Source organism: Lonchura striata, chromosome 5 (genome assembly GCF_046129695.1).
Source record: "Lonchura striata isolate bLonStr1 chromosome 5, bLonStr1.mat, whole genome shotgun sequence".
Lineage (NCBI taxonomy): Eukaryota > Metazoa > Chordata > Aves > Passeriformes > Estrildidae > Lonchura > Lonchura striata.
In genome coordinates this window covers 23,770,510-23,797,474 of record NC_134607.1, presented here as the reverse complement: position 1 = coordinate 23,797,474, position 26,965 = coordinate 23,770,510, and the positions used below count along the sequence as shown (strand labels likewise).

At 43.0% G+C, this 26,965-nt stretch overlaps 2 protein-coding genes across 2 annotated transcripts; one reads left to right on the top strand and one right to left on the bottom strand.

The window, feature by feature from the left end:
* The first annotated feature begins 836 nt into the window (after positions 1–836).
* DDX17 (DEAD-box helicase 17) lies at positions 837–20,675 on the top strand. The gene is made up of 13 exons (XM_021554038.3): positions 837–1,166; positions 5,362–5,512; positions 7,464–7,563; positions 7,697–7,830; positions 8,440–8,505; positions 8,808–8,949; positions 10,524–10,684; positions 10,771–10,943; positions 11,266–11,376; positions 11,832–11,893; positions 12,421–12,480; positions 16,664–16,903; positions 17,538–20,675. Exons 1-13 carry the CDS (start codon positions 1,123–1,125, stop codon positions 18,059–18,061), a joined length of 1,968 nt encoding a protein of 655 aa, XP_021409713.1. The 5' UTR covers positions 837–1,122; the 3' UTR covers positions 18,062–20,675.
* On the bottom strand, positions 20,676–26,965 carry KDELR3 (KDEL endoplasmic reticulum protein retention receptor 3). Its single transcript, XM_021554039.3, has 5 exons — positions 26,521–26,965; positions 25,519–25,619; positions 24,888–25,046; positions 24,306–24,558; positions 20,676–21,461 (listed from the first exon to the last, which is right to left on the bottom strand). The coding sequence occupies exons 1-5, from the start codon at positions 26,609–26,611 to the stop codon at positions 21,421–21,423; spliced, it is 645 nt and encodes a 214-aa protein (XP_021409714.1). The 5' UTR covers positions 26,612–26,965; the 3' UTR covers positions 20,676–21,420.

The following is a 26,965-nucleotide window of genomic DNA, read 5'->3' as shown; positions in this document are numbered from 1 at the left end:
TTGTGCCAGGACACACTGACTTGGCAATACCGCATACACAACACAAAAGGATTTATGGTCTGTGCCACGTAATCGCCTCGTGGATGATTCTGCCTTTCAGCGAGGAGTCTCTGGCTCATGTGGGGAATTCTGCCGCGGCCTGCCGGCGCTCAGGCGACAGCAAACATCATGGCTGCTGTCACTCTGCTCCTGCCCCCGCGCCGCGCCGAGATCCCCCTGCTAATCTTACAGGGAATAACCTCGGCCGCCGGAGCCGCCACAGAGGTCCAAAGGGCCGCTCCCGCCCCGTCGCCCAGCGTCCCATTATTGTTCCGCCATTGTCCCATCATCGTGTCCTCAACCCCGCCGCCACCTCGGCGGAGCCCGTGGGCGAGAAGGCGACGGGCCGTATTCTTCAAACCGTCTGCGAATCCAGCGTAACCCTCCGGCCCAGCCTGCACGGTCCGCGTAAGAATCCTACGCCAAGCGCACCGGGCTCTTCCCGCCCTACGCTACCCTCAGTTACGCACCTTACGTACGCCGTGCACTTACGTAACGTGCGCCTCGGCCCAGGTATTCTCTGCCCTGCAGAAGGGGTTACGGAGAGCTCCTTACGCAGCTGACTTTGGGGAATAGCGTTACTCCTCCCCTCCGCCTTCCTCACGCGGGGCCCCGGCTCTAAGTAAAGAACGTTACGCACCTTTCGTAGCCCGCCTGCTACTGCACGGGGCGGTGTTTCGCCGAGCGCGCTTAGTGCGTAGTTGAGTTCCGAGAATAGGCGTAGGTGTTTCGGAGGGCCGGAGTTTGCGCAGCGCCAGGCTGCCCGTAACGTAAGCGGAGCGGGCCGGGGCGGCGGCGGCCATTTTGTGCCGGGAGCGCGGAGCAAGAAGACGCTGGTGTCGCCACACTACCCGGGCCCTGGAGCCGACCGAGAGCCCCGCCGTTCCGGCCGCTGACGCCCAGCGGGTCTCGGACCCTCTGACCACCTCTTCTCCTTTTGTGTCCCACCAAAGAGGCGAGGTGGCGCAAAGCGAGGCCTCCGAGGCGCAGCCGCCCCTGGCTGGACCCTCGCCCCGTACCCCCAGTCCCTCGCCGTCCCCACGGCCGGCGTTCCGCTGCCTCTCACCCACCCCTCCGGGGGCGATGAGAGGCTTCGGGGACCGGGGCCGCGACCGAGACCGCGGCGGGTAAGGGGGAGGGGGGGTCGGCACGGCGGGGGGCGGTGGGGGAAGCCGAAGGCCTGCGTTGGGGGCGGGGTAGGCCGAGGGGTTCGGGGGGTGTGTTGGAGTGGCGGTTTTGGGGGAGCTAAAATTCCATCTGTGGAGATTTGCCCCCCTGGATTCTCGTGTGGGGGCGGGGGTAGTTGGAGGCTTATCTGTCCCCAAGGCGAGGTGGTGGGTTTTGAGCGTTTTACGGGTTTTTAAATTATTTGTTTTATTTAGCTTTTCCACCGTCCATGTGTAACTAGTTCTGAGCCTTGCTTGCAATTTTAAGGCCTGCATCCACCCTGCCCCCTTAATTATTTTCTGCCAGCCGCCTTATTTACCCGGCGGGACCCGTGGCACCCTCCCCGCTGCGAGCCACGAAGGTCTCGGTGGCCCTGGCAGGGCTGGTTGTCCTTCTGTCTGCCCTTCTGGTTGTCATTGCTCCTTCTGGACTTACTGGAAAGATGGCAGAGGGGGGAAGATCTGTCTCAGCTGCGCTCCTGGGTTTACCGTGATAGGAAATGGGATTGGAAACGCTGCCCTTTGGGGGACTTGGGCACTCGAGCGGGTGATCTCGGTGAGCCATGGTGCTGGACCACACTCGCCAAGTTTACGTAGTGCTACAGCAATTGTTTGTGTGGTTCTGTAAAGGCCTAGTGCTTGATACTCTTGAATCTGTTATTTAAAGAAGGTTTGGCTTGCAAAAGGCTTTTGCAGGTTTGATTTGATGTGATTTTTTTTCTTTTGACAATGACAGCAGTAAACACAATGGTGTTATACTGCGTAACTAGAGTGAGTTTCGAGCTTTTTAAGCGTTGACAGTAATAAGGCATTCGTGCCAGGCCTTTTTAAAGAGAAAGTTAGAACTAATTTCTGAGAGTGGCATTTTCAGATCATGAGTAGTTCTCAAGGTTTAGCAAAAAAATATAATGTGGGTTCTGCTATATAGTAAGCTAGATCTCAATTAATGAGTCTTCTCTCCATTTTTTTCCTTTTTTTTTCTCTCCCACTTCCTTTTCCTCGTGTTTTCCCTTGCCACTGGCAGATTAAAGAATATTTTGCTATACATTGCAATGCACTTTGACATTCGGTTTCTTGTCAGCTGTGGAGGGAGATAGTTGGATCATTGCTTTATCTTACACCGACATTTAACATCCTGAAATTAAAAGATACTTTCGGTCTTTTTTTTTTTCACAGAGAGGAGGGTTCTGGTGTTTTTCTGCTAAGAGATTTCCAGCTCAGTTTAACACAAGGACATTGGAGTAAGCGCTTTGGCAAGTCTGAGATAGATCAGACCACAGCTGTTTTTGGAGTTTAGTGAGTGAGTTTGAGTATGCAGATTTATATACAGTTACTTATAGAACACTGGCCAAAGCATTGCCACAACACTTGATGTGCCTTAAAATTAGTGTTATTTCATTTTCTGTAAAGTCTTTAATTATAGTGGCTGCTTCTCTTTTAGGTCAGGGGTTTTGCATGAGTAAAAGAAGTGCTTCCATGATTCTTTGTGAAGTCTGTGGATATTTGCATGAAAAATTTTTTTTTTCTTTTTTTTTTTTTTTTTTTTTTTTTTTTTTTTTTTTTTTTTTTTTTTTTTGCATATTATCCTGGAACCTTTAATACATTAGGATTCAATTTGTTACATACATCCCTTTAAGTTGTGAAAATATTTGTAACCACTAACAACTATCTTACTTCATAAATAACCTGTATAAAATATTGGGCCTCCCAGTGTGCTGGTTCAGTACCTTATGAAAGTTTACCACCACTTCTTTTGTAGTCTAATCACATAAAAGGGTTCTAGTTTTCTCTTGTCAGGAATGAGCTGTACGTGACTTCTTAGGAAAATTATGTTTTCCTCTGGAATGTGTCAGATTTACTCAGTTCTGTCCCAGAAGTGATGGCAGTAGTAATATTAGGGAAGAAAGTTTTGAGCCACCCTGAATTTACCTTTGAAAAGAGGGCTGTTGGCAAACCAGGGAAATACTAGATTTAAGTCAGTTTAATTTGAGTTGGAATCTCTTTTTACTTGGAGTCAGAATGTGAAGTGTCAGTTACTGCCAGTTTAGCAACTGAACCCCCACAGAGTCAGGGTTCAAGGGCTGCTGTAGGGTTCCTTCCTTTTCCTTTCAGGTCAGGATTCAGGCATATTGTGTGTTAGAGTGGAGAACTGAAACTATGTGACTTCTGTGTAGAATATGTAGTTTTTTTTTCCCTCTGGATAGCTTTAGAGCATGTGTTCATAGTACCCAGCTTTTAGCTTTTGCAGTGTCCAGTCTTGCTGGCAGCCCAGTCGTATGTTTCCTTTTCTAAGGAAACTCATCAACCCTTTGACCCTCTAGTGGACTTGAGTGAGTTTGGGGTTTATGGGTTTTGTAGGAACTGCTTGGGTACTGACATTTTTGACATTTTGACCTCAGTTTAGCATGATTGGTAACAAACATCATCACTAAAGGTGGATGTCCCTGTAAATGAAAGTCTGCGCCTTTTTTTTTTTTTTTTTTCTTTGTCCTGAAAGGAAACACAATACTTAAATGCATTTTTGAAGTTGTGTTTCACAGTCATTTTCATAAGAGAAAACTTGATGACTTTACAGGTTGTCTTGGGGATCTGATACACACACAGGTGAAAAGACAGGAGCAATTTATAGGAAAGGGAAGAAGCCTAATGCACAGTTGCAAGGCAACAGACATTTTAAAACTAACTTAGCAGCTTTGAAGCTAAATTATAAAGAGTTACCAAGTATCTACCATACTTGGCCTTTCCAACAATTTAACCACTTCTTCCTGTTAGAATGTTGATTTGAGTTCTGTTTCTTTGGTCTCTTAGTCACTATAATTTATAGTTTCTGTTGGGAAGTGATTTAAAGAACAAATGTACTTAATGTTTCAGCAGGTAGTCTTGTACTCTAAGATAATTCAGAATTTTTTTTCAGCTCTTATGTAATTTTTTTGGTAACTCTTTTACCCCCTCTTTTATCCAGAAGTTACTCCTGTGAGAATGTTGCTTAGAGATTTTTGTTGCTTTCAGTTTATTTCATTACCAGTTTTTTGTTTACTGGTGGACTACCTAGGTAAGGTGCAGACACTTTGGTTTTGCTGTCTAAAAGTTGTTTGAAATAAGCAGGTTTCATGAATTAATGTTTTGCATAAAGCTGTACCTTTAGGACAAAAATGGACTTGCTAGCATTTTGAAAAGTTCTTTCTGCTGAGTTTGTGCAATACTGATGAAAGTGCTGTAGCTTTTTTTGGGGGTGTGTTATTTTAAAATACAAATACAGTAAATAATAATTTAATGCCACTGGATTTTTAGTTACTCTTACAACTTACTGTCAGAAGCTCATGTTTTAGCTATTGAATTAACCGGTTGTTGCAGTTAGTCTTACCTTCTGAAGTGTGTATATAATTAACTTGATAAAGAAAACTTAGAGAGAAAGAGCAATAAATTTTGAATTGTTTTGCTAGAACATGTTTTTTTTTTTGGTGAACATGAGCTTCTTACTCTCTTCTGTCTTCACCACAGTACGTTTTGGAGAGGATATCATTTTTCCCAGACTTTTTGGTTTTTTTTTTTTTTTTTTTTTTTTTTTTTTTCCTTGTTGGCTGTGTTTTAAAAATAAGGGTTTTTTTGTTGTTGTTGATTACAGAATTACAGATGGACTTGCAAGCTTGGCTGGACTTGTTTAGTTTCTGTTCTTCAGTCTGCTGTTTTTCATTTGAGGCATAATTCTTGATAGGAAGAGAGAGAAGATACAGAGGGGGAGATAGTGAAATAGCTGTCTAGTGTAAAACTAACCTTGAGAGACAGAGAAGGAACTTGCAAGGAGAGATTTTTCTCATCCCTTTTATCTAACTTTGTTGTAAGTGCACTGTCAGTTTCAAGAAAAATGTTGTAGGTGTACAGCAGCCATGTCTAGAGGCAGGAGCTTTAAAAGGGTGATTTACAATAACATGGTTTTAGGTTCAGAACTAACCCAAAGCAGGTTTATGTTATTTCAAGAAGTTTTATACCATCATACTGATTGGAGGGAGGTGACTTGCTAGAATGTTGTGCTCATATGTCAGCTTGGGGAAAGCACAACAAAAAATGGTTAAGAAAATTCCAGAATAATTCTAGAATAGTTTTTAAATACTGGTAGTGGATTTTTTTTTAAGTAACTTAACATTTGCATTTACAGGTTTGGAGCAAGTCGTGGAGGTCCTCTTCCTCCGAAGAAATTTGGTAATCCAGGGGAACGTTTACGTAAGAAAAAATGGGATTTAAATGAACTGCCCAAGTTTGAGAAGAATTTTTATGTGGAACATCCGGAAGTGGCCAGGCTTACTCCAGTAAGTGTTATGTTGTCTGCAACAGAAAATGTCACAAGCTGAAAAACTTGTCCTAGGAAGTCTGGAACAGCATGTAAAATAGAGTTGCCTCTTCATTAAGCTCGTTTGGCATGTGTACTCTGTGGGATTCTGGTTCTAGTTGCCTTTACTATTTAACTTTAGCAAGGGATATGCTTCTCTTCTTAGTTGTTTTTATATGCGATAGTTTATGTTTTGTAATTTGTAATTCATCTTTATAATGCTTGTCTGGTCTAGCAATTTGTCAGTGGAGCTAAAACTTAGTTACAGTATGGAGAAGCCCTGGGAAAACATAAGATAATGAACTAAAAGTGACAGAAATACATGAGAAAGGTTTGAAAGTAATATTTTATCATAAGAGAATCTGAGCTGAAAGAGGCCTTGGGGGACATCTGTAGTCTAATCCTCTGCTTAGAGCAGCACTAATGGTAGAACTAGAGCAGGTTGCTTAGTGCCTTGTCCTTTTGAGTTTGAATATCCCCAGAGGAGAATTTGTATCCTCTCTGGGTGGCTGTCTCAGGGCTTAATGTTTCTCATGGGATTTTGAACGTATTTCCTATAGTGACCCATCAAGTAGTTGAAAGTAGTAATTAAAGGTCACTGCTAGCCCAATCTTGCCCAAGCTAAACAAACCCAGTGCTCCCAGTATGTCTTCATATGGTCTGTCTGCAGCCTCCAGCTTTCCCCCATAATTGGACGTGCCCTGTTAAAACAACGTCCTTCTCACACGGGGGGCTCAAAACCAGGTGCAGTACTCCGTGTTCACTCTGTAGATACAGAAATCTTCCTTTCCTAGTGAACTTGAGTCTAGTGTTTGCTCTCTCAAGCAATATACTTTTGTAATTAGAAATTAAGAGATTTTGTTCTTAACAAGGCAACAAACAAACAAAATGTCATTATCTGATTGCATAGACTTAAAAATCCTTATGTGAAATACACCTTTGGCGTAAAGGAATTGAAGGGGGTATTAACTTCCTAAAGATACCACAACTTGAGCTACTCTGAACCATGATTTGCATCAGCTGCTGTAGCTGCCTTTGGCTTAGCAAGCTAAAAGGATTTTCCCGTTTTCCCCAGAAGTCATTTCCTTTTTTTGCCTTTTAATTCAAGCTAAAGGGTTTCTTAGAAATACTGAATCTATTGCTTTGGATAAAGTGCATATTTGATATTCACATGTCTGTATTGATTTCTAATAAGCATTGCAATAAGGTCATGAATTGTTGGAAGAATGTTGCAAAGGGTAGTTGGACTTGCAAGATAATCTAGACAAAAATAAAAACACTTTTTCTAATCTTGAAATAGTTCTTGTTTACACATTTCAGAAATACTACAGGGAAGTTCCTTTAAAGAATTGTGAGGTCCTAGGGTATCATTATGATGTTGTCAGAGCTTCTTTCATTCCCTGAAACATTCCAAGCAACATTTGAGTTGCAAGTTATCCAGCAGAAACTCTGTATTTATCTGCCTCTGGAATGTGTTAATTGAAGGAAAAGGACTGCAGTGCCTCCTGTTCATGGTATATTAGGACCTATTTAGTTTGCTTCATTCTTAGCACTGTCACATAAAGCATATTTCTTATCCTCTGTTTCTAATCACTTTTCAAGCTGTTGGTCATTTCTGGCTTATGGAAAAAGTGTAATTCCTAAAAATATTTCATTAGCATACTTTTAATTTAGAAAGGCTGGTTGTAAGAAGAGACTGACATTTGTCCTTCCAGCCTATGTAGGAAGCTCATACTTCTGAATATCAGAGAATCTGTACAGTAACTCAGACTTCAAGTCTTTATGAAAGCAGTCTTTTCTAGATCTCTGTTTTAATTTAGTCCTCTAAAAACGCTGTTATCCAGAGGTGAGAAGAAAGTTAGTAGTTAGAAGCATGCACTTTAAATCCCTGCTGTTATTTGACTTTTTTTTTTTCCTTTTTTCATAAATAGTATGAAGTTGAAGAGCTGAGAAGGAAGAAGGAGATAACAATTCGTGGAATGGAGGGCTGCCCCAAGCCAGTGTTTGCCTTCCACCAGTGTAGCTTTCCACGTAAGTGTATTTGCCATCTTTAAGATCATGAAGGTTGCTCAGAAAATATCTGAACAGTGGTTCTATTCTCTAAAAGGTTCTCTAAAATCTCAGTTATCCTTTAAGAAATTTATTCCTTTTTTGAATTCTGCAGAGTATGTGATGGATGCCTTGATGGACCAGAACTTCACAGAACCCACTCCGATTCAGTGCCAGGGCTTTCCACTAGCCCTCAGTGGTCGTGACATGGTGGGCATTGCACAGACTGGCTCTGGGAAGACACTAGCAGTGCGTATTCTTTCCTTTTATTTCTCCAGCTAGCTTTCCTGGTCACCTGGTAGAAATTACCTTTGCGTTAGTTTTTGGGCTTGCCAGTACTAGCACTGGGATGATTACATTTTTAAAGCTTCTTGTATTGCATCATGGGGACACTTGAGTTTCAGCTCAGCTACAAACCTGTTGTATTCACAAGTGTGTGTTTTGTGCATCTTCCTGTTTGGATACTTAGTCAGTTCTCTTTGGTCTATGCTTACATTATGATTTAAAAAACAGGATGTTCTCTTTAGCACACTTGTTTTATAAACTACACAGGTTAAAATAAAAAATAGTTTAATTTAAGCATAGACATTACTTTTAACTGCAGTGTTAAAAAGGATTTTTATCCTTTATGAAAAACATTGTCTAAGATAATGATTACTCAGTTCTGCTAACTTACACTCCAAATTTAAGTGAGCCTTCCTTTCAGAGGTGCTGAGCAGCCAATTTTTGTGCTCATGCCAAAGTGGATGCAGTTGGTCAGCAGCTCTGAAAATCTGTTCTGCTCTATAAATGCAGGTATCTGTTTTTGTAGAATCACAATTTGTGTGTATTATAGAATACTGTTTTCTTCTGTTCTAGTACTTGTTGCCTGCAATTGTTCACATCAACCACCAGCCATATTTGGAGAGAGGAGATGGCCCAATTGTAAGTGCTTGTTGATTCTCTGCCTTTTTGTATGTTAGGCATGACATTGTTAATGAGATGGTGCTTTATTTAATTGATGTATCAGAATAGTATTTTTTTCTATCCTATTCCTATCAGAATAGGAATTTTTACTATCACAATGTGAGCATCCCGCTCAGTTGAAATTCTGTGCAATTGCTGACATAGTCTAAAGATATTTAAATGTTTTGGCTAATAAAGAGCAGATGGTTCAACTTTGCTTATGGTTTTATATTAGGGATGTGTATGCAATTTGACTCTTCCTGAATCATTTCCTTTTGCAGTGTCTGGTTCTGGCACCTACTAGAGAGTTGGCCCAGCAAGTGCAGCAGGTGGCTGATGATTATGGCAAATGTTCAAGACTGAAGAGTACCTGCATATATGGAGGAGCACCCAAAGGTCCCCAGATCAGAGATTTAGAAAGAGGTAATTTTAAAATGGGTGCTTGCAGTTTCTGGGGGAAGTAGTATTGTGAAATATCTGTAAAAATAAAACTTCTCAAAACCTGTCTGGAAGGGGGTGAGAGTGAATGATTGTCTCATTTTCCAGTTGCAGCGATAGTTTGTGAGGTAGTTCTCTACTGTTCTTTGCTGTATAGTGACTTGGATATTAGATTTTCTTTCTGTTTCCTCTTTGAGCATTCCACTTGTGAAGATCATCAGGGTGTAGAAAGGGGAAAACTTCACAGAAATGAGAACAGATTATTTTAAGAAAATGCAATAATACCAGGATGTTTAAGGCAGATTTCAAGTTTTCTGCCTCTGTTCATATAAATAATCCAACTTTGTTTTTGAATATATAAAAACTTATTTAGACAGCAGGAGCACTGTGTGGTTTTGCTTTGGTCAGGTTTTTTTGTAGTTTTTTGGGGGTGTTTTTTTGTTTGTTTGTTTTTTTAATTGTTCTTAAGCACTAAGCACTATGTACCCCGTAAGCAACCACTGTAACATGATAGTGCTTCAGTGATCTATAATCTCAAATACAGGAATGTGCTGATGGCTTTCATCTTCACTAGGTAAAAAAATGTAATGATATTATGTGAAAAGATGCAAGAATTGTTATCATGGCAGATAAACATACAGATCTATTCAAGAAATGAGAAAATTTAGCATACCACTGCAATTTGCATGGTCCCTGTTGCAAACTGCAGCAATTGGATAAAGGCATGCATGGTTAAGTCTGTGGGATATCTCTGTTCGAGAAAACTGTTACTTTCCAACTCAAGCCCAGCATCTTCAGTGGCAGAGTCCAAGGTTTCATGAAGAGTACTTGGGAGAATCAGCTTGGGTTTTTGCACATCTTTCTGGAGTGCTGTAAAATAAATATTCTGCATAAGAAGAAAATCTTTTTCATGTGTCTTCTTTCTGAAACTTACCTTCTGTGGACATTTCAGTGACACTGAAATACTCACCTGTAAAATTTGGGAAGTGAAGGAAACCAGGTTTTCCATTTAAGAAATGTGTAAATTACCCAGCCTGGTGTTAGGAGTATTTGAACTCCCAGCCCCACAAACATTGCTAAGATGGTTGTCTCTCACTGTTGGTGCATAATTGTTCAGTACTAAAGCCCATGCTTTGGCTTTATGTATTAAAAAAAAAGTGAAAGTAATTTGACCCATACAGCAAGAAGAGCACTTCATATTTGAAAATGACACCTCTCTAGACTGCATAATTCTGGATGAAGGTGGTCCAGGTATGAGAAGAAGCTTATTTAATTTCTGATTTTTGGATAGCTCTTCACAGGTGTTCTCTGGTAGTAACATTTTAGTTTCTGTACTGCATTTATTATTCTAACAGCACTGTAACAGTAATTTCAGAATGAAAAAAATATTAAATGGAACTAGGGCTTCTACTAAAATGACTCAGTCTTGGGTACGAATGAGGGTGGTGCTTTTTTTTTTTTTTAAACAATTTTGCTCTGGAAGGTGATTCATTCTGACTAAAAATACCAGTTGACATTCAAATGAAGAGCCTTACTCTTTTTCCTTTTCTCTTCTGAAGGTGTGGAGATCTGCATTGCTACACCAGGTCGCTTGATTGACTTCCTTGAGGCTGGAAAGACCAACCTTCGTCGGTGTACATACCTGGTGCTGGATGAAGCTGACAGAATGTTGGACATGGGATTTGAACCACAAATTCGTAAAATTGTTGACCAGATAAGGGTGCGTGATCCTTTTAGAAGGACAGTCTCCTTTGTTTTCCTAATTGAAATCTAGTACTAAAGAAATCTGTTTTCCCTTTTCCTTAGCCTGACCGCCAGACTCTGATGTGGAGTGCCACCTGGCCTAAAGAAGTGCGCCAACTTGCTGAGGACTTCCTGCAGGACTATGTTCAGATCAACGTGGGGAACTTGGAGCTAAGTGCCAACCACAATATCCTGCAGATAGTGGATGTTTGCATGGAAAGCGAGAAAGACCATAAGTAAGCTGGTGTTCCTACCATTTGACTTTCTTTGGTTGTACTTCAAAGTGTGCAATGCTTTATAAGCCTACTAGGAATTCTAAATAGTGAAATTACTTGTACTGCTATTTAACCTTTGAGTGTTACAAAGTAAGTCAATCCTGTAATTAACTAATCTTTTGTGTATATTTTGACCATACCTTTGTACAACCAGCAGAAATTCTGTGTGATACTTACTAACTTACATGGATGTGTGTTGTGTATGTCCCCAATGTCTCTTGCGAGAGAGATCCTATATTCTGGTATGTGTGGCTAAAAATACTGGCTCTCATGTCTGTTTTAGACTGATACAGCTGATGGAAGAAATCATGGCAGAGAAGGAAAACAAGACTATCATCTTTGTGGAGACAAAGAGGCGATGTGATGATCTCACTCGAAGGATGCGCAGAGATGGGTGATTAGCTTCTCCCCTTCCTCCAGTTTTTTCCTAGTGAGAAGCAAAAATTGTAATCAAAAGCAGTAAGGTTTAAATGTTTGTGATACTATTGTTGGGAACAACTTACCTGTTGTTTTCTTGGCTGAATTCAGTCATTGTTTCCCAGAAGATTCCACTTCATCAAAGCATTAGTACAAGAGAGAGTGTTCCTGAGTGGTGCAGCTTTTTTAGTGTATCAGAATCCTAATACTGTGATGGGGACTGTATCAATATAGCAAACGTGATTTGGCTTAAATGGTTGTTTATGTAGGTACTAGGTTTACAGTACACATACTGGGTAGCTAGAGGCCAGAGAATAAAATACTTCTCAGATCATACAATTTTTCCCTTTTAAACAAAATGCCAATAAAGCTTCCTGTTTCCTTTAATGTATGTGCTTTCTATCTATACTAATGTACATCTCTGTTTGGCAGTTGGCCAGCTATGTGTATCCATGGAGACAAGAGTCAGCCAGAAAGAGATTGGGTGCTTAATGGTGAGTCCATCACTGGCAGGAGAATAACTTGGGCTGCTGTACCTAATTTATCTAGACATGTTTCATTCTGGTCTGGTTTTTTTTTGTTGGTTGGTTGGTTGGTTGTTTTTTTTTTTTTTTTGTTGTTGTTGTTTTTGTTTTGTTTTTGGTTTTTTTTTTTGCTTGTTGGGTTTTTTGTTTTGCTTTTTGTTTGGTTGTGGTGTTTTTTTGGTTTTTTTTGTTGTTGTTATTTTGGTTTGGTTTTTTATCTCTATACCAAATAGACACATGTAAAAAGACTTCTCTTGCCTTTGTGCTCTTAATTTTAGTGCTTGTTCCTTTTTTTGTTTTGATAAAACAAAGTGGGAAAATTGCTTGATGTAGCTGGATTTTGAAAAATTGGTGAGGTATTATATCCTGATTTGTGGGGGTCTCTGGAATTGACCCACATTATCTAGCTTCTGGAAAATGAGCATTTAATGTAATTCAAATTCAGGTAACTTTATAATTTTGGAAAATCTTACTTCATAGCATACTTTGTTTTACAGAGTTTCGTTCTGGAAAGGCTCCTATCCTCATTGCTACCGACGTTGCATCTCGTGGGCTAGGTTTGTACACATAGACCACTTTTGCCTACTGCTGCATATTTTTCTTCTTTGGACTGAAAAACGTTTCTTTAAAAAAAAAAAAAAATTCAAAGCGTGATTTTCCCCCACATGTGAAATACGTTTTTTAACATTAATCTTTTTTTTTTCTTTCATATTCAAAGTCTCTTCCTGCTCCTAATGAACAGGCTTTGGTCTGCAGCAAGGCCTAGGCATGACCAATCGATCGCCAAGAGGGAGAAGAGACGTCCAATTATGCAACCCAACCCTTCCACCACACTCACTTCTTCCCCAAATCCAGCTTTTGTTGCTGGATGGTAGGGATGGATTGCTCTCAGTTCAGAGCATGTCAGATAAAGTTCAAGTAGGAAGTTGTGGGAGAGCATTTCGACAGCAAATAGCAAATATTCTCCCTGTATGACACACCACAGATGTGAACATACCAACCCCAGTGTACACGCATGTTTACCCTGCAGATGTATTCACATCTGAGAAAGCACTGCTCCAGATCTTTGCTCTTGACATGTAACCTTCCCTCCTCCTCTGTGTTCCTTCTAGGCAGGACCACTGAGATGATACATGGCCTTTAACATCTTGTTACCCAGATGTGTAATTGAATCAAAATCACACAGCTCTATTCTGGTGGTATGAAAATGATCTGTCTGGATGCATCAGTTGTGCCCCCTTTTATAATAAGCATATTTGTGTTGTGAAACACCATGTGCTGAGCACAGTCCTTATGCATCTGCCCACCCTAGAAGAGGAGGATGGCTGCGGTAGTGCTGAGTTTAATAACATGTTGAATACTCTGCCCACCTTGAGTTTGGTAGACGATAAACTACTTGAGAGTCAATGTCTCATTGTAGTAAATTCTAGACAAAATGGGTGGAGATTTAACTCAGAGAATCTAATTTGTTAAAAGCCTCTAATTTGTTAAAAGTTACCTGAGCTCTCTTCATATGCTGAAAGGGTGGCTGTGCTGTGCATCATATATAGTCACTTTAATACAGGCAGACCATTAACAGACTTGGCAGCCTTTGTTCACACAACCTTCACCCCTCCTTCCCCTCCCCCCTCAAAAAATGTCCAGCACTTCCTCAGGAAGTGATTATATGGACTTCAGTCTCTGCCCTCTAGGGTCATGTCTGGACCTGTGCAGTTAGAACTTGGGCCTGTTGGGAGAAGGGACTGAGGCCTGAAACCAGTTTGTATGAAAGAGAGCTGCTTTCTCTAGCAGCATTTTTTAAACAGGCTTGCTATGTGCTGGTAGCTTCTTTGTGCATCTTGCCTAGACATTTAAAACAGCCTAAACCCCCTCAAAAAAAAACCAACAAATACCAACACTCTCCCCCAAAACTACTCAATTGGATAACACTAGAAAACAGTCTCCTCGCTTCCCATCGTCCACTTCACCCAAGCTAAGGGGGAAGGTATCAGAGTCTGTTTCTTGTTACTGAACAACATCTCTACTTGTTCTGGGGCCCTGAGTTTGCTGCTTAAAGTAAGTCACTTAACTGGCAAACTTCTGGACGACTTCCTCCAAGATCCTGGAAAGTGAAGGCTTCTACCTAAATAACATAAAACAGGGGCGCGCGCCTTTTGGCTGAGTCACCAGGGCTTTCCCTCTTCCTAATGGAACATTGGTTTCAAAAAAGCTTCTTTCAGGTAAGTTCTGAGTCCCGTAATGACTTCGTTGTGATAATTCCCTGGAGTGAGGTCCTCTCTCTGCACTGATTTTTTTTTTTAATTTTTTTTTTGTTTAGTCTATTAAACTAAAAACATTGAATTTGGTTTGTTTTGTTTTGTTTAACAGAAGCTTTGATATCAGCTGCAGATAATTCTCAGTGCAGGGATGGGGGTACATCTACAGTGATGGTCTAAGCAGCTCTCTAGACTAGCATGTTTGCTAGTTTCTATCTGTCCCATTTAAAAATTGGAGACTATCTGTGCCATAGGGTGTTCTGATGGTCTGACAAAGGGAATGTTTCCCAGGTAACTGTCAAAAATTATTTACAGTCTCCATTCCTGATCCTGTTACATTATCTTCTAAAAGTGCAGGAGGATTGCGGGTGTGCACAAACACTTTGGAGCACACTAGACTGGAGAAGCTGAGTCTTGTGCACGCTCTGGTCTTCAGCAAGCTGCGTGCTCTACCAGGACCACTTTCTAGTCTGGAAAACACCCTTGCATCTTCCTCTTCCTGCCTTCCCATTCTTTCTGCTCCTCCCCAGTCAAGTCATTTCTGTCTGCATTGGTAGCTACAATTCCTTGTGCTTTCTGACAGGAAAGCACATCCTTGTGTCCTCTCTGGTAATTCAAGTCACTTGCTACTGGATGTGCAAAATGGGACTGGCTGAGGACCATGTAGCCTGGAGCTTGTCAGTCTAGCTACACCCCGGCTATGAAGATCCAATCTGTCACACATACTCCTCTCTATACTTCACTTTCTGTTTTTAAAAAAACTGTTGCATCAAGGACCCTAGCTGGAGACTCGCGCAGCCCCCTGTGAAACCTGCCTTCTCACTCCCTTTTTTTGGTGTGATTCAGGACTTTGGAGTCAGCAAAGACTGAGGAGCCCCCCCTTTGCTGTAATAAGAAACAGACATAAAGTCCCCCCTCTTGTCACAACAACCCTCAATGTTTTTATTTTTCCTACGACCCCTTTGAAATTGATGCAGTCTGGGCAATAGATGCAGTCCGACCCTTTGGATGTAATTTTTGTATTTTCATTTTTTTGACAATTGCCCCTAAGAGCCCCAAATAGGGGACAAAAAGCGTTGGAGGACCTGAAACTTTTACCTGAGCCCAGGTTCTCCGGCGCTTCCCAACCAAATGGGGCTACAGAGAAGCATCTAAGCCAGTTCACAGAGCGAGCGTGTGTGGGGACTTCTCGCTGCCACGGACCCTTGATGCATGCTCCCCGCGCTCCAGTGGTCCCGTGTCAGAGGGCGGAGTTTTCGAAAGGAGGCCGCCAAAAATAAAAGGCAAAGAGACGGGATCGGCTGCAGCGGTTTCCCACAGGAGGAGGGAGTGTGCATCGGTCTGGTAACAAACAGAGAATGTTTCTCTCTTTAAAACAAAAAAAAAAAGAGGAAAGGAAATCACAAAAATCTGTGTTTTATCTTGGATATTTTCAGAATATTCTTGTTAAAATGCAGATTTTAAATTTTTTTTTTTATGAGCTGTTAGGGCTCTTACTGTAGAATTATGCATTTGAAAATACTGTATAATATAGCAAATAGGTGTTTTTGGTACTTAAGGTGCTTTCACTGAAGCATTGCACTAACATTTAGTTGGTTTCTGTTGCATAAGTTTACAGAGTCTTGTCTTAAAACACACAATTCCAATCTCATAAGTTTTAAACCTCTTTTGCATACAAAGCCTTTTAGATAATTTAATTTTCCACTTCCATCTGAACTGGAAGTAGGGAATTTCTTATGGAACTCAGAATTGTCCATGTCAGAGCTGGACAGAGCAGCGCAGAAATGTTAGTGCAATGCATTCTAGTGATTACTGCAAAGCTGAGTTAAGATACTTTAGGTCTGAATAATTTTTAATGAGTTGGCTTAATAAAACTAATGTAATTTGAATGCCTAAAGCTTTAGGTTAGGGGAGTTAGTTCACTGTATTTTATTAGTACTGTAAAAGTAAATATTTTTAAGACTGTCTTTTATTTCATGTTACCGAGTGGAAGGTAAGTGATATCATTACTGTTATTTTTTGTTAGACTTCTCCCAACAGAGTAAAAGCTTTTCCATGGCAGTTCTGCCCTTCTTCCACCCCAGTTTGATCTGTCTGATGGTGACATTTTCACTTTACAGATTGTGTTAAAAAGAAATATGAAATTCAGTTAACTTATTGCCAAACATCAGTGTCTTTGACACAAGAAGACAGAGAAATGCATTCTGGGGAGGATGACTGAGCACAGGGCAAAGCTGCTTTAAAATTGCTGCTCTTTTTCAGGACACTGACCTTTGTTCCTGATGATCTTAAATTTCAGTCTTCTACTCTTTTGGGATGAGTCTGTCTTGTATTTATTCTATGCAATTACTAACTTGGTATTTTTTTTTCTTATTACTGTCACCTGCATTCGTGCTCCCCACCTTTCGTTGGCACGTCCTCTCTTCTTCTCCCCTTTCCTCAACCCCACCCTTTCACTGTGCTTCGCTTCTGGGCACTTCACAAGACGTGGAAGATGTTAAATTTGTGATAAACTACGACTATCCGAACAGCTCCGAAGATTACGTGCACCGTATTGGCCGTACCGCACGTAGTACCAACAAAGGTACTGCCTACACCTTCTTCACACCAGGAAACCTGAAACAAGCCAGGGAGCTTATCAAAGTTTTGGAAGAAGCCAATCAAGCCATCAATCCAAAGCTGATGCAGCTTGTTGACCACAGAGGAGGAGGAGGTGGTGGTGGAGGTAATGGCATGAGGGAGAAGGGCTACACAGGGGATACATTACCCATTTTGAGGGAGGGAATGCTAAGAGAGGGTAGGGAAGTAGTAAGTATAGGTCTAAGATAACACATCAGTAATAAAGCTGTTCTATACTTGAGGTCCCAATGTTGATGTAGACATAGTACTTCTGTCCCAAGAGAGAGGCAGTCCCTTGTTTTAGCTGTAGAATCTTTTTCTCTTCTAAGGTCCTCAGGGAGCTGATTTTCCTCACAGCTCCTACTAAGGACAGGCAACAAGATGCCTGTCCAAAATGAAATCAGTAAAGGGATACACTGAATTTCAAGAGCTGATGCTTTCTTCCCATTCCCTGAAGTATAAGTTTCCTTATACTTCCAAATTAGTCCTGAATTTCTTCTGTTTCTTCCTCTCCAAACACTTACACATAAAGAACCCTTGTTGAACTTCATGTTTACACCTTGAACAAAATAAGAAGGCATATGCACAGCTGTGCAGAGAAATTACATTCAGTCAGAAGAAGGTGCTCCTTGGGAGCAAAATTGGAGGTGTAGAAGAGGGAGAAAGGGTGGCATAAGTGTACCAGAGATCATTGTTTAAGACTTGTTCATGGTACTAAATCTTAATGTATCCATCGCCAGGAGGTCGTTCTCGTTACCGAACGAGCAGTTCGGTAAACAACCCTAACCTGATGTACCAGGAAGAGTGTGACAGGAGGCTCCGGGGAGTGAAAGAGGGCCGGAGAGACTCAGGTGGCTTCAGAGACCGTGAGCGTGGTGAAAGTTTTGCCAACGGAGCCAACAAGACCTATGGCAGTGCCTACGGGAGCCCAAATTCTGCTTTTGGGGCAGCACAGAGCCAGTATGGTTACACTCAAGGGAGCTATGGAGCAGCTGCCTATGGCACGAGTGGCTATGGCACTGCAGAGTACAATGCTAGTGGCTATGGTGCCAGCACCACAGCTGCCACAGCTGGGAGAACCTCACAGAGCACTACCCAACAGCAGTTTGCAGGGATGGTGGGGCGCTCGGGCCAGCAGCCACAGCCGCTCATGTCACAACAGTTTCCGCAGCCCCCTGCCACTAACGTGATGGGCTATATGGGACAGACTGCCACCTACCAGTACCCGCCCCCTCCCCCACCCCCACCCCCCTCCCGCAAATGAGACCACTTGCTGGTAACCAGTCTAGACCTCTTGCATTTAAAGGAACCTTTTCTTTCTCTTCTTTCCCATTGTGATGTCTCTCATGCAGGTTAGACATAAAATTCACTATCCAAATCCCTTGAGCCCATCAAAAATGGCCCCCAGCCCACATTAATGATCCTATCCTTTTTTTTTTCCTTTTTCTTTTTTTTAAGATATATGTATAGTTGACTGGAAAATTTATTATTTTTGTCTTGCATGTTGAGGAATTTGGAAATCTTATTTTTTCTAAAAGAAAAGGGTATAAGGCAGATAAGTCCCAGCTGGATCATCTTGGTATCTAAGGTTTGTGTGAGAATTTGCTTTTGAGGGAAAGAAGTTTATATTCTGTAACACGTTAACTTAATTTCAGGAGGTAGAAGAAGAGATGGGAAACTCTAGGGGAGCCAAAAAGCACTTCATTTAAAATATAAATGCAAGGGAGCGATGCTCACTTCTAATCTTAATTTTTTTTTAATAGCTCACTATTACTGCTTGTAATCTTACTGTAGGTGACTTTCCGTAGGAAAACTCTTCTCATTTGTCCAAGCTGAGTGGTGGTCAGAGTAAAGCCTTGGGTGTATTGTTGGCTATTTCTGTGGTTCTGGAAGCCCCATTTTTTGCTACCTGTAACAGCTTGCAGTAGGGAGCTTGGGTTTAAAAACCCTGTGTCAGAGACCAAACCTGTCTTTTATTCACTACCTGAAAACCATCTACCCATAGTGGGTACCACTGCTGAAATGTTCTGCTAAGTTCTTTCCCTGCAATTGTTAAATTGCAGCATCGCAAATGCATGGAGCCTGATTATCATTAAATTGATTATTGCTCTCAAATTTCTGTTTGGTTTATTGAAAGAAGCTTTCATTGAGAGCCTAGAAATTATGCAGAATTGAAATGATGAACAGCATTATTTTGTTTGTCTGTCCTACACAAACAAACTCCCTTTTGCCACAGGGAATGTTCTGAGTGCCGCTACGCTCAATAAAATGTGACAGAGTTTTCCACACTTAAATTTAAGAGGTTTGAATAGGGTGGGCTGGGGGAGGGTGAGGGGGGAGGAAGGCAGGAGGAGATTGCCTGGGGTCTCCTTTTCATGAGGTAAGCAGTGAGCTGGTTAGTGCATCTTGATTCTGCAGCTTTGTTTCTTTTGTACCTTGCACTGACTATTGCTTTCTCTGGCTTTTGAGTGCATTTCCCTGCTCCACTGGTCCCCTTTGAGCTGAGCTCTTGCAGGTAGGTAGTATTTTAGAAAATGTTAGAGAAGAGTGAAATTTTAGTACATACGTAAATAAAACTTGTTTATTTTACAGGCTAAGGTGGGTGTGAGGGGGGTTTCCCCCTTTAGTAAAGCATGTTGTTGACTTGTTATTTCTAATACCAGACGGTTCAGAGACAGTAGATGATAATAGGAGTTGGCTGCTCTTGGTCTGATAAGATGACAAAAGGATGGATACATCTCCTGATTTGAGGCACGCTCTTTGCATTAGGAGAGTGCTGGGGGCTTGTGGGTTTTTTCTGTTGGCGTTCTTGCATATGGATGAACAAGGCAGCCCACTCCTTCTGTAGCAGAGTGGAACTTCTTATAGCCCTGGAAAAGAGCTTGCTTATACAGAAATTACTTCTTTTAACATTTAATTTCTTCCCAGAGTAAAATTTTGGGGGATGGTTGTGCTTTTTTCTTTTTTTTTTTTTTTTCTTTTTTTTTTGGTGCAGTACACAGGTAGGTTGCTGACAGGGAGAAGGGAGATTCCTTGTAGAACCTTAGTTCCCTAGTTCCATCTTTCCAGTGCATGGGCAGGAAGTTCCTTTGCTTGTGTTAAGTGAAAGCCAGAAATACTTTATTTATCCAAGCACTGACTGATAGGTCTTTGGCCTCCCTTTCAAGCAAATGTAGAGCTTTTTTTTTATTCTTTTGAGAGTAGAATGCAGAAATGCATTTGAGGGGTGTAAGAGTAGGACATCTCACTGACTGGCTTTAAAAAGGGTCTCTGGACCGCCAAAGCTGCCTTATAATCCGTTATAGCTTTCACTTTTGGGGGTGACTTGTGCGTGTTTAAACATCGATGCCAAGTCTTGCAGTGCTTTGTTGCCATTGAGGTCAGCTGAAGTCCAGGGTCTCGGTTCAATTCAGAGTGTCAGCCAGACCGCTGAATGCACCGTGGCATGTGCTGCCCCTGCTCTACCTGGTGCTCTCTGCTCTGCTCCATGTACCAGCTGGAGGGCCCTTGTTGATAAAACAGCCTCTAGTGTTGTTTGCATTGTTTTCAGTCTGTAAAAAGTTTGTGGGAGTGTCAGATATCTGAGCTGGGTGTCTCCTCCCCTCCCACTTCCTGAAGCAGTTTACTGTTTGGATTTCTCTGAACAATGGAAGAGTTACTAGCTTTGTGTGGGATCAGCATCTTGTTTCACACACCTGCTGGTCTCTGAACACATTCCTGTTGTATTAATGAAGACTTGAATTGAGAGATTCATAGATCTGTGGTGTTGAGGCACAGGATACTAAGAGCTATGTTACTATTCTTAGTTTGTAAATTGTCCTTTTGATACCATCTTGTTTTCTTTTGTAGGTATAAATAAAAACACTGTTGTCAATAAATTGTGAACTTTGTCTTTATTTTTGGAATGTAAAGCTGTCTTTGCCCCTGTTCTTCCCAGTTCTTGGAAGTCAAATTCAAGGAGGTGGAAACACTTCTTGGCAACCCACTGAACTGTAATTGAAATTGTCCCTGTTTGTAGAACATAAGAAAACTGAAAATAAGTGAGCGGGGAGGATGTTTGAATACTCTTGGAATTAGAAGATTCATGTTATTCAAAGGCAGTGTGTTTTTTTTGAATCTTACAGGACCTGAATAGAGAGAGGGTCAGGCAGAATTAATTTAAAAGAGGGTGTTAGTTCATACAGAGTTAAAGTAACAGTTTATAGCATCTGCTGTGTCGCACAGCGCCACGTGTGAAATGGGTCAGTTAAGTTAACACACTTTATTAGATACATGTTTCCTTTACCATGGGCACTTGCTGAAGGACTAGTGGGTGTGACATTTTCCCTTGTGCTGCCTCAGGGTCAGAGTGGAGGTGTGTTTTGAATGTAGATGCTGGGAAGAGCTGGGAGAGAAGAAATTGCAACACTTCAGTATTGGCCAGCACTAGCACCAAATTCAAGTGAGGAGAAATAAAAAAAAAGGAGGGGAAGAGTCTGATGGATGAAAAGCATTCCAAGCCCTGTCTTCCTGGCACTGGGTTGAAACTCAGCTGAGCCGTTAGTCAAAAAGGGCCAGGGAAGGAAAGCGGTGATCTTAAACAGCTTCGTCTTTACAATTTCTTGCACTGCCTGTGGGACATCTTCAAACAGGCATGGGAAGACTTAGCTTCTTTCCTTTTAGGACTGCAAAGAGAAAGACAAGGAAATTAGTAAATGTAATGGAATTCAATTGTTTTATTGTTTCCACAATTTTGTTTCCTACCTTGCGATTTAGAGTGCCAGGTTTGCGAACTGCGAATGGGAGACAACCACTATGAAATGCTGCTAAGAGGGGAAAGCACAACCTATTTATCCACCTTTATGGTAAAGGAAAAGCTTCTTGTTTGACTTCCATGGTTACTTGTTCTTGTGGGTGGGCCATCTTATTTTTTTTTGGGCTATTTTTAGTGCTTTCCTCTGCTTTTGATACAGAGCATGGCCTGAATCAATGTCTGTGGCCAGATCCCTGCTGAGCCCTTCCCAGCCCATCTGAGCTGAACATCGGGATGGCAGAGATGCCTCTGGTAAATGCCAGAGGCCCATAGGCTTAGATGAGGTGGCCAGATGAGGGACTGTCCTGGATGTGCAGTGGTCAGTGGTGCAAAGTGGCTGTGCCTGGCACGGGGTGGTACTGGGGTGGGCACTGGGGCTGTGTCTGTTGGCTGCCAGAGGGAAGGGCTGTGATGTGCTGAGGATGCACCACGCGGGAGGGCCTGATGGACTGGGCGAGGCCAGAAGAACTGTGCCAGGCTGGAGGGATGGAGCCTTGTGAAGGTCAAAGAAAGCCGAATGCACATCCTGCCCTGGGGTGGAACAGCCCCAGGTACCAGTTTATGCTGGGGGCTGCCCAGCTGGAAAACAGCTTGCCAGAAAAGGCCTGAGGTGTGCTGGTGGACATCAAGTTGAATACAAGCCATCAGTGTGCCCTCATGATGAAGCAAACAGCCTCTGGAGCTGCATTGCCAGCAGGATGAGGAGGGAGTTCTTCTCCACTGAGCCTTAGGAGGCCACAGCTGGAGTGGTGGGTTCAGCTCTAGGCTCAGAACAAGGGATGGGGATTCAAGAAGGACCACAAGAGCATCTTGATGCAGGAGCACAGGCTGCGAGCTGAGACCGTTCAGCATTGAGAAGGCTGAGGGGCACCATGTGCAAGTGCTGGATGGGAGGAATGGAGACAGGCCCAGAGTCCACTGAGTGGTGCCCAGAGACAGAGCAAGGGACAACAGGAATTTCCAGTTAAACATCTGAAAATAGTATTTTATAGTAAGGGTGGTCAGACAGTGGCACAGATTGCCCAGAGAGGCTTCACCCTGGAGATAGTCAAAACCTTGCTGGACAGGACCTTGAAAAATGTGAGCAGGGCATGGATTAAATGATTTTCTCCCTCTACCCTGACTGCCCACACCCCTGGCCATTCTGTGAAATACAAGTTTTGGGGAGCTGCAAGCTTCCTCAGGATATCTTTCATGTCCTTGTGTTAAACAGAAGGGAGCTCATCTAGTTTTGAAAACAAGATAAAAAGAAGTAGCTTTCTATAAAAATCCCTTTGCAGTGCTTTGGTATAGGCTCAGAAGTCTTATTAAATCAATTTCTTTATATAACACATTTTTGCTTTCTTTTTTTTTCTGAGCTCTTCAGTGTTAGAAATGTTTCAAAAAGTTTGTTTTTTTGAAAGAATGTAAGAGGTGCAACCTGCTGTAATATTGCTGGCTCTTATAAATAATTGCAAAGTATTTGCATGTCTTCAGACACTGTTTCTCTCCCGTGATCCAGAACATTTGTGTAAAAGAAAAGAGAAAAAAAAAGCAATTCTCTTCCTGCTGTGATGTTCCATCTACAAATGTTTTTTCTTCTGCCTCCTGTATCATCTAAATTTTGCAGCTCTGCCACTAGCAGTATGAGATTGGAAGGCAGCAGTTATGTTTCTTCCCCCTTTTGTTCCACCATCACAGCTACAAAGGGTATGGATTTCTCACAAAATACAGGACACATGAATGGAGCAGAGCTAAAATGGGAATTAGTTTAGAAAAGATGAACAAAGAATTGATGTGGAGCACCTTGATGGCAGTTTTAGAAAGTATTTTTGTGGCTGCAAGAATATTTAATGACAGAAGGAAGTCTAAATCTGCCAAGGCCAGCCACCTGCTCAGTGCTCCTGTCACCTTTCTATCAGCAGGTGTATTGCATGAAGCTACCAAAAATCCATCCCTTGAAACTTCAAACGTGGATCATCATTACTGCTTTTGGCAGACTTGTTGGGGAAAGTGAAGAAGGAGGAAAATAGTTATCCACTTAGTTAGTTTCATCTAATTCCATCCTTCCCAACAGAAAGGTGTTTTAAAGTGTCCTTCAGCCTTGGCAAACCACAGCATGTTCTATGATGATTTATGCCATTTTTATGCACTTTTAAGCTCTGGTGGCCATTTACCAAAGCATGGCACTGAAATGGAAGGGGCATCTGATTTTGGAAAACAAAAGTGTCTTGTCTATGCAGATGCCCATCTTCCTACAGAATCAGTTCTTCACAATCAAGAACTTGATCTTCTCTATCAAAGGAAAAGAAGGCTTAAGAACATCTCCATATGTCTGCAGTTGCTTTTTCAGGTATATTGTCTGCCTGCAGCTATTTTTTCCCCTCAAAGTTTTTTAGTTGTTTTTTTTTTTTTTTTTGCATTATTCATAATCTTTCAAAATATACGTAGAATCGAATGTACCTCAGTTGTTAACTTCCAAGGTGAGGTTAAACCAGGCTTAAGTCTGGTTTAATTTTTGCTGTGCTTCACACACACATCCAGGGCCTTGCAAGCAGTGGTGCCCACTCTCAGTCAATAGATATGTTTTTTAAACTGGACTTTAGGTGCACAATATGCATCACAAACGCAGCAAAAAATAAAGTCACGTAAAGATTAACACATGGTAAGCTGCAGCTCCACCCTATACTGCAAGAATTAATGAACTTTTCAGTATTACAGCAAGCTGTTTACCTACCTTTGGTGATGTAGAGGTAGAAGAAGTCGCAGTAGAAGATGGTTTGTACCACCCCAGAAACTACAGCGATCTGGTCGTAGAAATTCTCAGTGTGGTAGCGCCAGACCCAGTTGGCAATGTAGAGGGCACGGTAGAGGCCCAGGAAGAAAAGGTAGTGTGTCGTGATGGTCTCTGCTTCCCCTGTCTTGCTGATCATGAAGAGCTGAGGAAGGATAGCCACAGACTCCAGGTAGATGGAGAAGGTCCAGAGTATCTGTGAGGCGCAAAATGAAGGCAGTGGGGAGTCAGTGCTGGTTAGTATGTGTTAAGACCTAAAGCTTTTTGTTTGGCAAATCACTGATGTGTGAAGACGATGAGTAGTGCTGCTGAAGTTGGGGAAAATGAGCTCACTGTGCTGGGAGTGAGAGGAGACAGTGCTGAGCTGCTCTATAGATGGTACTGTCTTCAAGGCCTGCCAACTTTGCCTTTCCTGCCTGCTTTTGCTGTTAAAAATCTTGGCTATTCAACATGCTGCTCACTCTGCTGCCTGGTGTAAGGCTGCTGCTGCTTGCCTTCCCTTTTCCTGTCTCAGCTTTTCCTTACCTCCAAGGGGGTGAAGCTGTGGTTCTCCAGAAATGACAGGCCTGTGACAGGGACCAACAGGAACTCGAGGCGAAAGGAGTCATTCTCACTGTCAAACGTTTTCCGGAATTTCCCATAGATCATATACACAGTGACGTAGGCACAAATCAAAAAAATTACCTGTGGAAGAGAAGGGAGATGGCAAGACCTTACCTGCAATTGCACTTTCCATGCTTAAAGAGAGGCTGGCTTTCCCAGAAGTCAAGATAGTGGTGACTGCTTTGCCTGTGTTGCCTTACAGATTGACTTCTGTTGGAAATATTCCAGTGATCAGGTAAAGCTTGCCCCACCATGAGAATCTCACGTTTGAGTCCCTCTGGAGCACTCTGTGAAGATGTTGGCTTGGTAGCAGCTTTATGTTAATGCTCCTGCTGTACAAGGACACCCAGGCTGGGTTCATGGCATCTTGTTCTGGTTTAAGTGGTCCTAAATATGGCTCAGCGCACTCACTGGCTATGGCAAAGCAGTTTTGGACAATGGCACCAAAAGAAGCATCCTTATCCACCCTTCCACTCTGACTGTGTGCCCTCACCTCCTCAAGAAACCGTGTCAAGCTGAGGGGAATCTCTCCTGCTGCACTCCCTCTCCTTACCTTCATCACAGTGTTATAGACAGAGATGAAATTCGTGAACAGGTCCAGGTAGCGGGTTGTGAAGACAAGGGCAAAAAGTATCTGACTCTTCCCAGAGATTCCTGCGTGGCAGGGAGATGAAAGGAAAGCAGATGAAGGGAGGGGTCTGTGGGATGGTGCCTCCTCCTTACATTGATATGTGTGTTGTTTTGTGAGCCAGGGCTGGTGTGTGGCTGCTGAGGCAGCTCTACCCCAGACTGTCCAGAGTCTCCCAGGTAACAGGGCAGGTTCCTGCTGATGCCCCTGAGTGCTGCCTGCAGGAACTGGTGCTCGGTGGGCATGTTCACCACTTTGGCCAGTTCAGTCCTTGCTGTCGTCAAAAGGCCTTTTTCTCTTGCCTCCCTTCCCCCTTTGCCTGCCCACCTCAGCAGGGGACTGTGTGATGTGACAACTGCCACAGGAGGGAAGAGCTGCAGGACCAGCCCCGGGCACTGGCGGAACTTGGCCTACCCACTTCTGTAGCTGTGATAATGGCCACAGCCCCAGCAGCCCAGCCCCAAAATCTCTTGAGGAGGGAACTATGAGCAAAACTCCAGCGCAGGAAGCTGCTGTCCTGATTTCCTCGCCCTGGGATGGGGCAGCCTCTGGCACCTGCCCACCACTGGCAGAACCTCCAACCTACAGCAGCTTCCTCTCCAGGTTGTTGGTGTTGGTGCTGCCGCAAACTCCTGCTCTCATTTTCCACCTCCCTCCAGCCTTGTCACCCTCTCCTTCACCTCACCACCCTGAGACCAACACCTGCCTGAGGCTGTACACCTTGCCACATCACATCCAACACAGCCCTCTCCTAGCCGGGAAACCTCCCAGAGAAAGAGGATGACTTCCCTCAAAGAGCCCATGGGGGAGGGCTGCCAGTTCCTATGGGCTATCACTGGCCTTTCCAGCTCCCATTTTGTTGTACCCTTCACCGAACTGCCCTCTGAGAAGGGCCACCCTCCTTCCCTGGGACATGGGAGCACTCACCAGCACAGGACTTGGACTTCACAATCTTCAGCAGGAGAATAATGATGGCCAGCAAGTGGGAGACATCCCCCAGGATGCGGAAGATGTTCATGGTGCTGGGGGGACTCCTCTGGGCTGGAGGGGCTGGGGCTCTTTCTGCAGGCAGAGAGGGCGAGGGCAGGAAGTTTTTCTCCACCGAGCCTCGGCTGAATGAACGGTCTCCTTCGGCTCAACTTTCCTTTCTCCCTGAGCACGGAGCCCTTCCTTCTCCTAACACAAAGTGCCGTCTCCCCTGTCCCGTGGCTGCAGATGCCTTTCCCCTGCCAGCCTGGATGTTTCCCTTGTTTACTTTTCCACCGAGGTGGATTCTCCCTCACCCAGAGCAGGGCCTTTCTCCCTCTGCTTTGGGCTGAAAGTTGGAGTTTGTGTCCCGGAGAGCTCTCCAGGCTGAGCAGCCCCACAGCCA

Coding starts and splice junctions, on each gene's coding strand:
- DDX17 (XM_021554038.3), top strand. CDS start 1,123: ATGAGAGGCTTCGGGGACCGGGGCCGCGACCGAGACCGCGGCGG. Junction 7,564..7,696: donor CCACCAGTGTAGCTTTCCAC/GTAAGTGTATTT, acceptor TGAATTCTGCAG/AGTATGTGATGGATGCCTTG. Junction 12,481..16,663: donor CGTTGCATCTCGTGGGCTAG/GTTTGTACACAT, acceptor GCACTTCACAAG/ACGTGGAAGATGTTAAATTT.
- KDELR3 (XM_021554039.3), bottom strand. CDS start 26,611: ATGAACATCTTCCGCATCCTGGGGGATGTCTCCCACTTGCTGGCCATC. Junction 25,047..25,518: donor TCTATAACACTGTGATGAAG/GTAAGGAGAGGG, acceptor TCTCTTCCACAG/GTAATTTTTTTGATTTGTGC. Junction 24,559..24,887: donor ACAGCTTCACCCCCTTGGAG/GTAAGGAAAAGC, acceptor TGCGCCTCACAG/ATACTCTGGACCTTCTCCAT.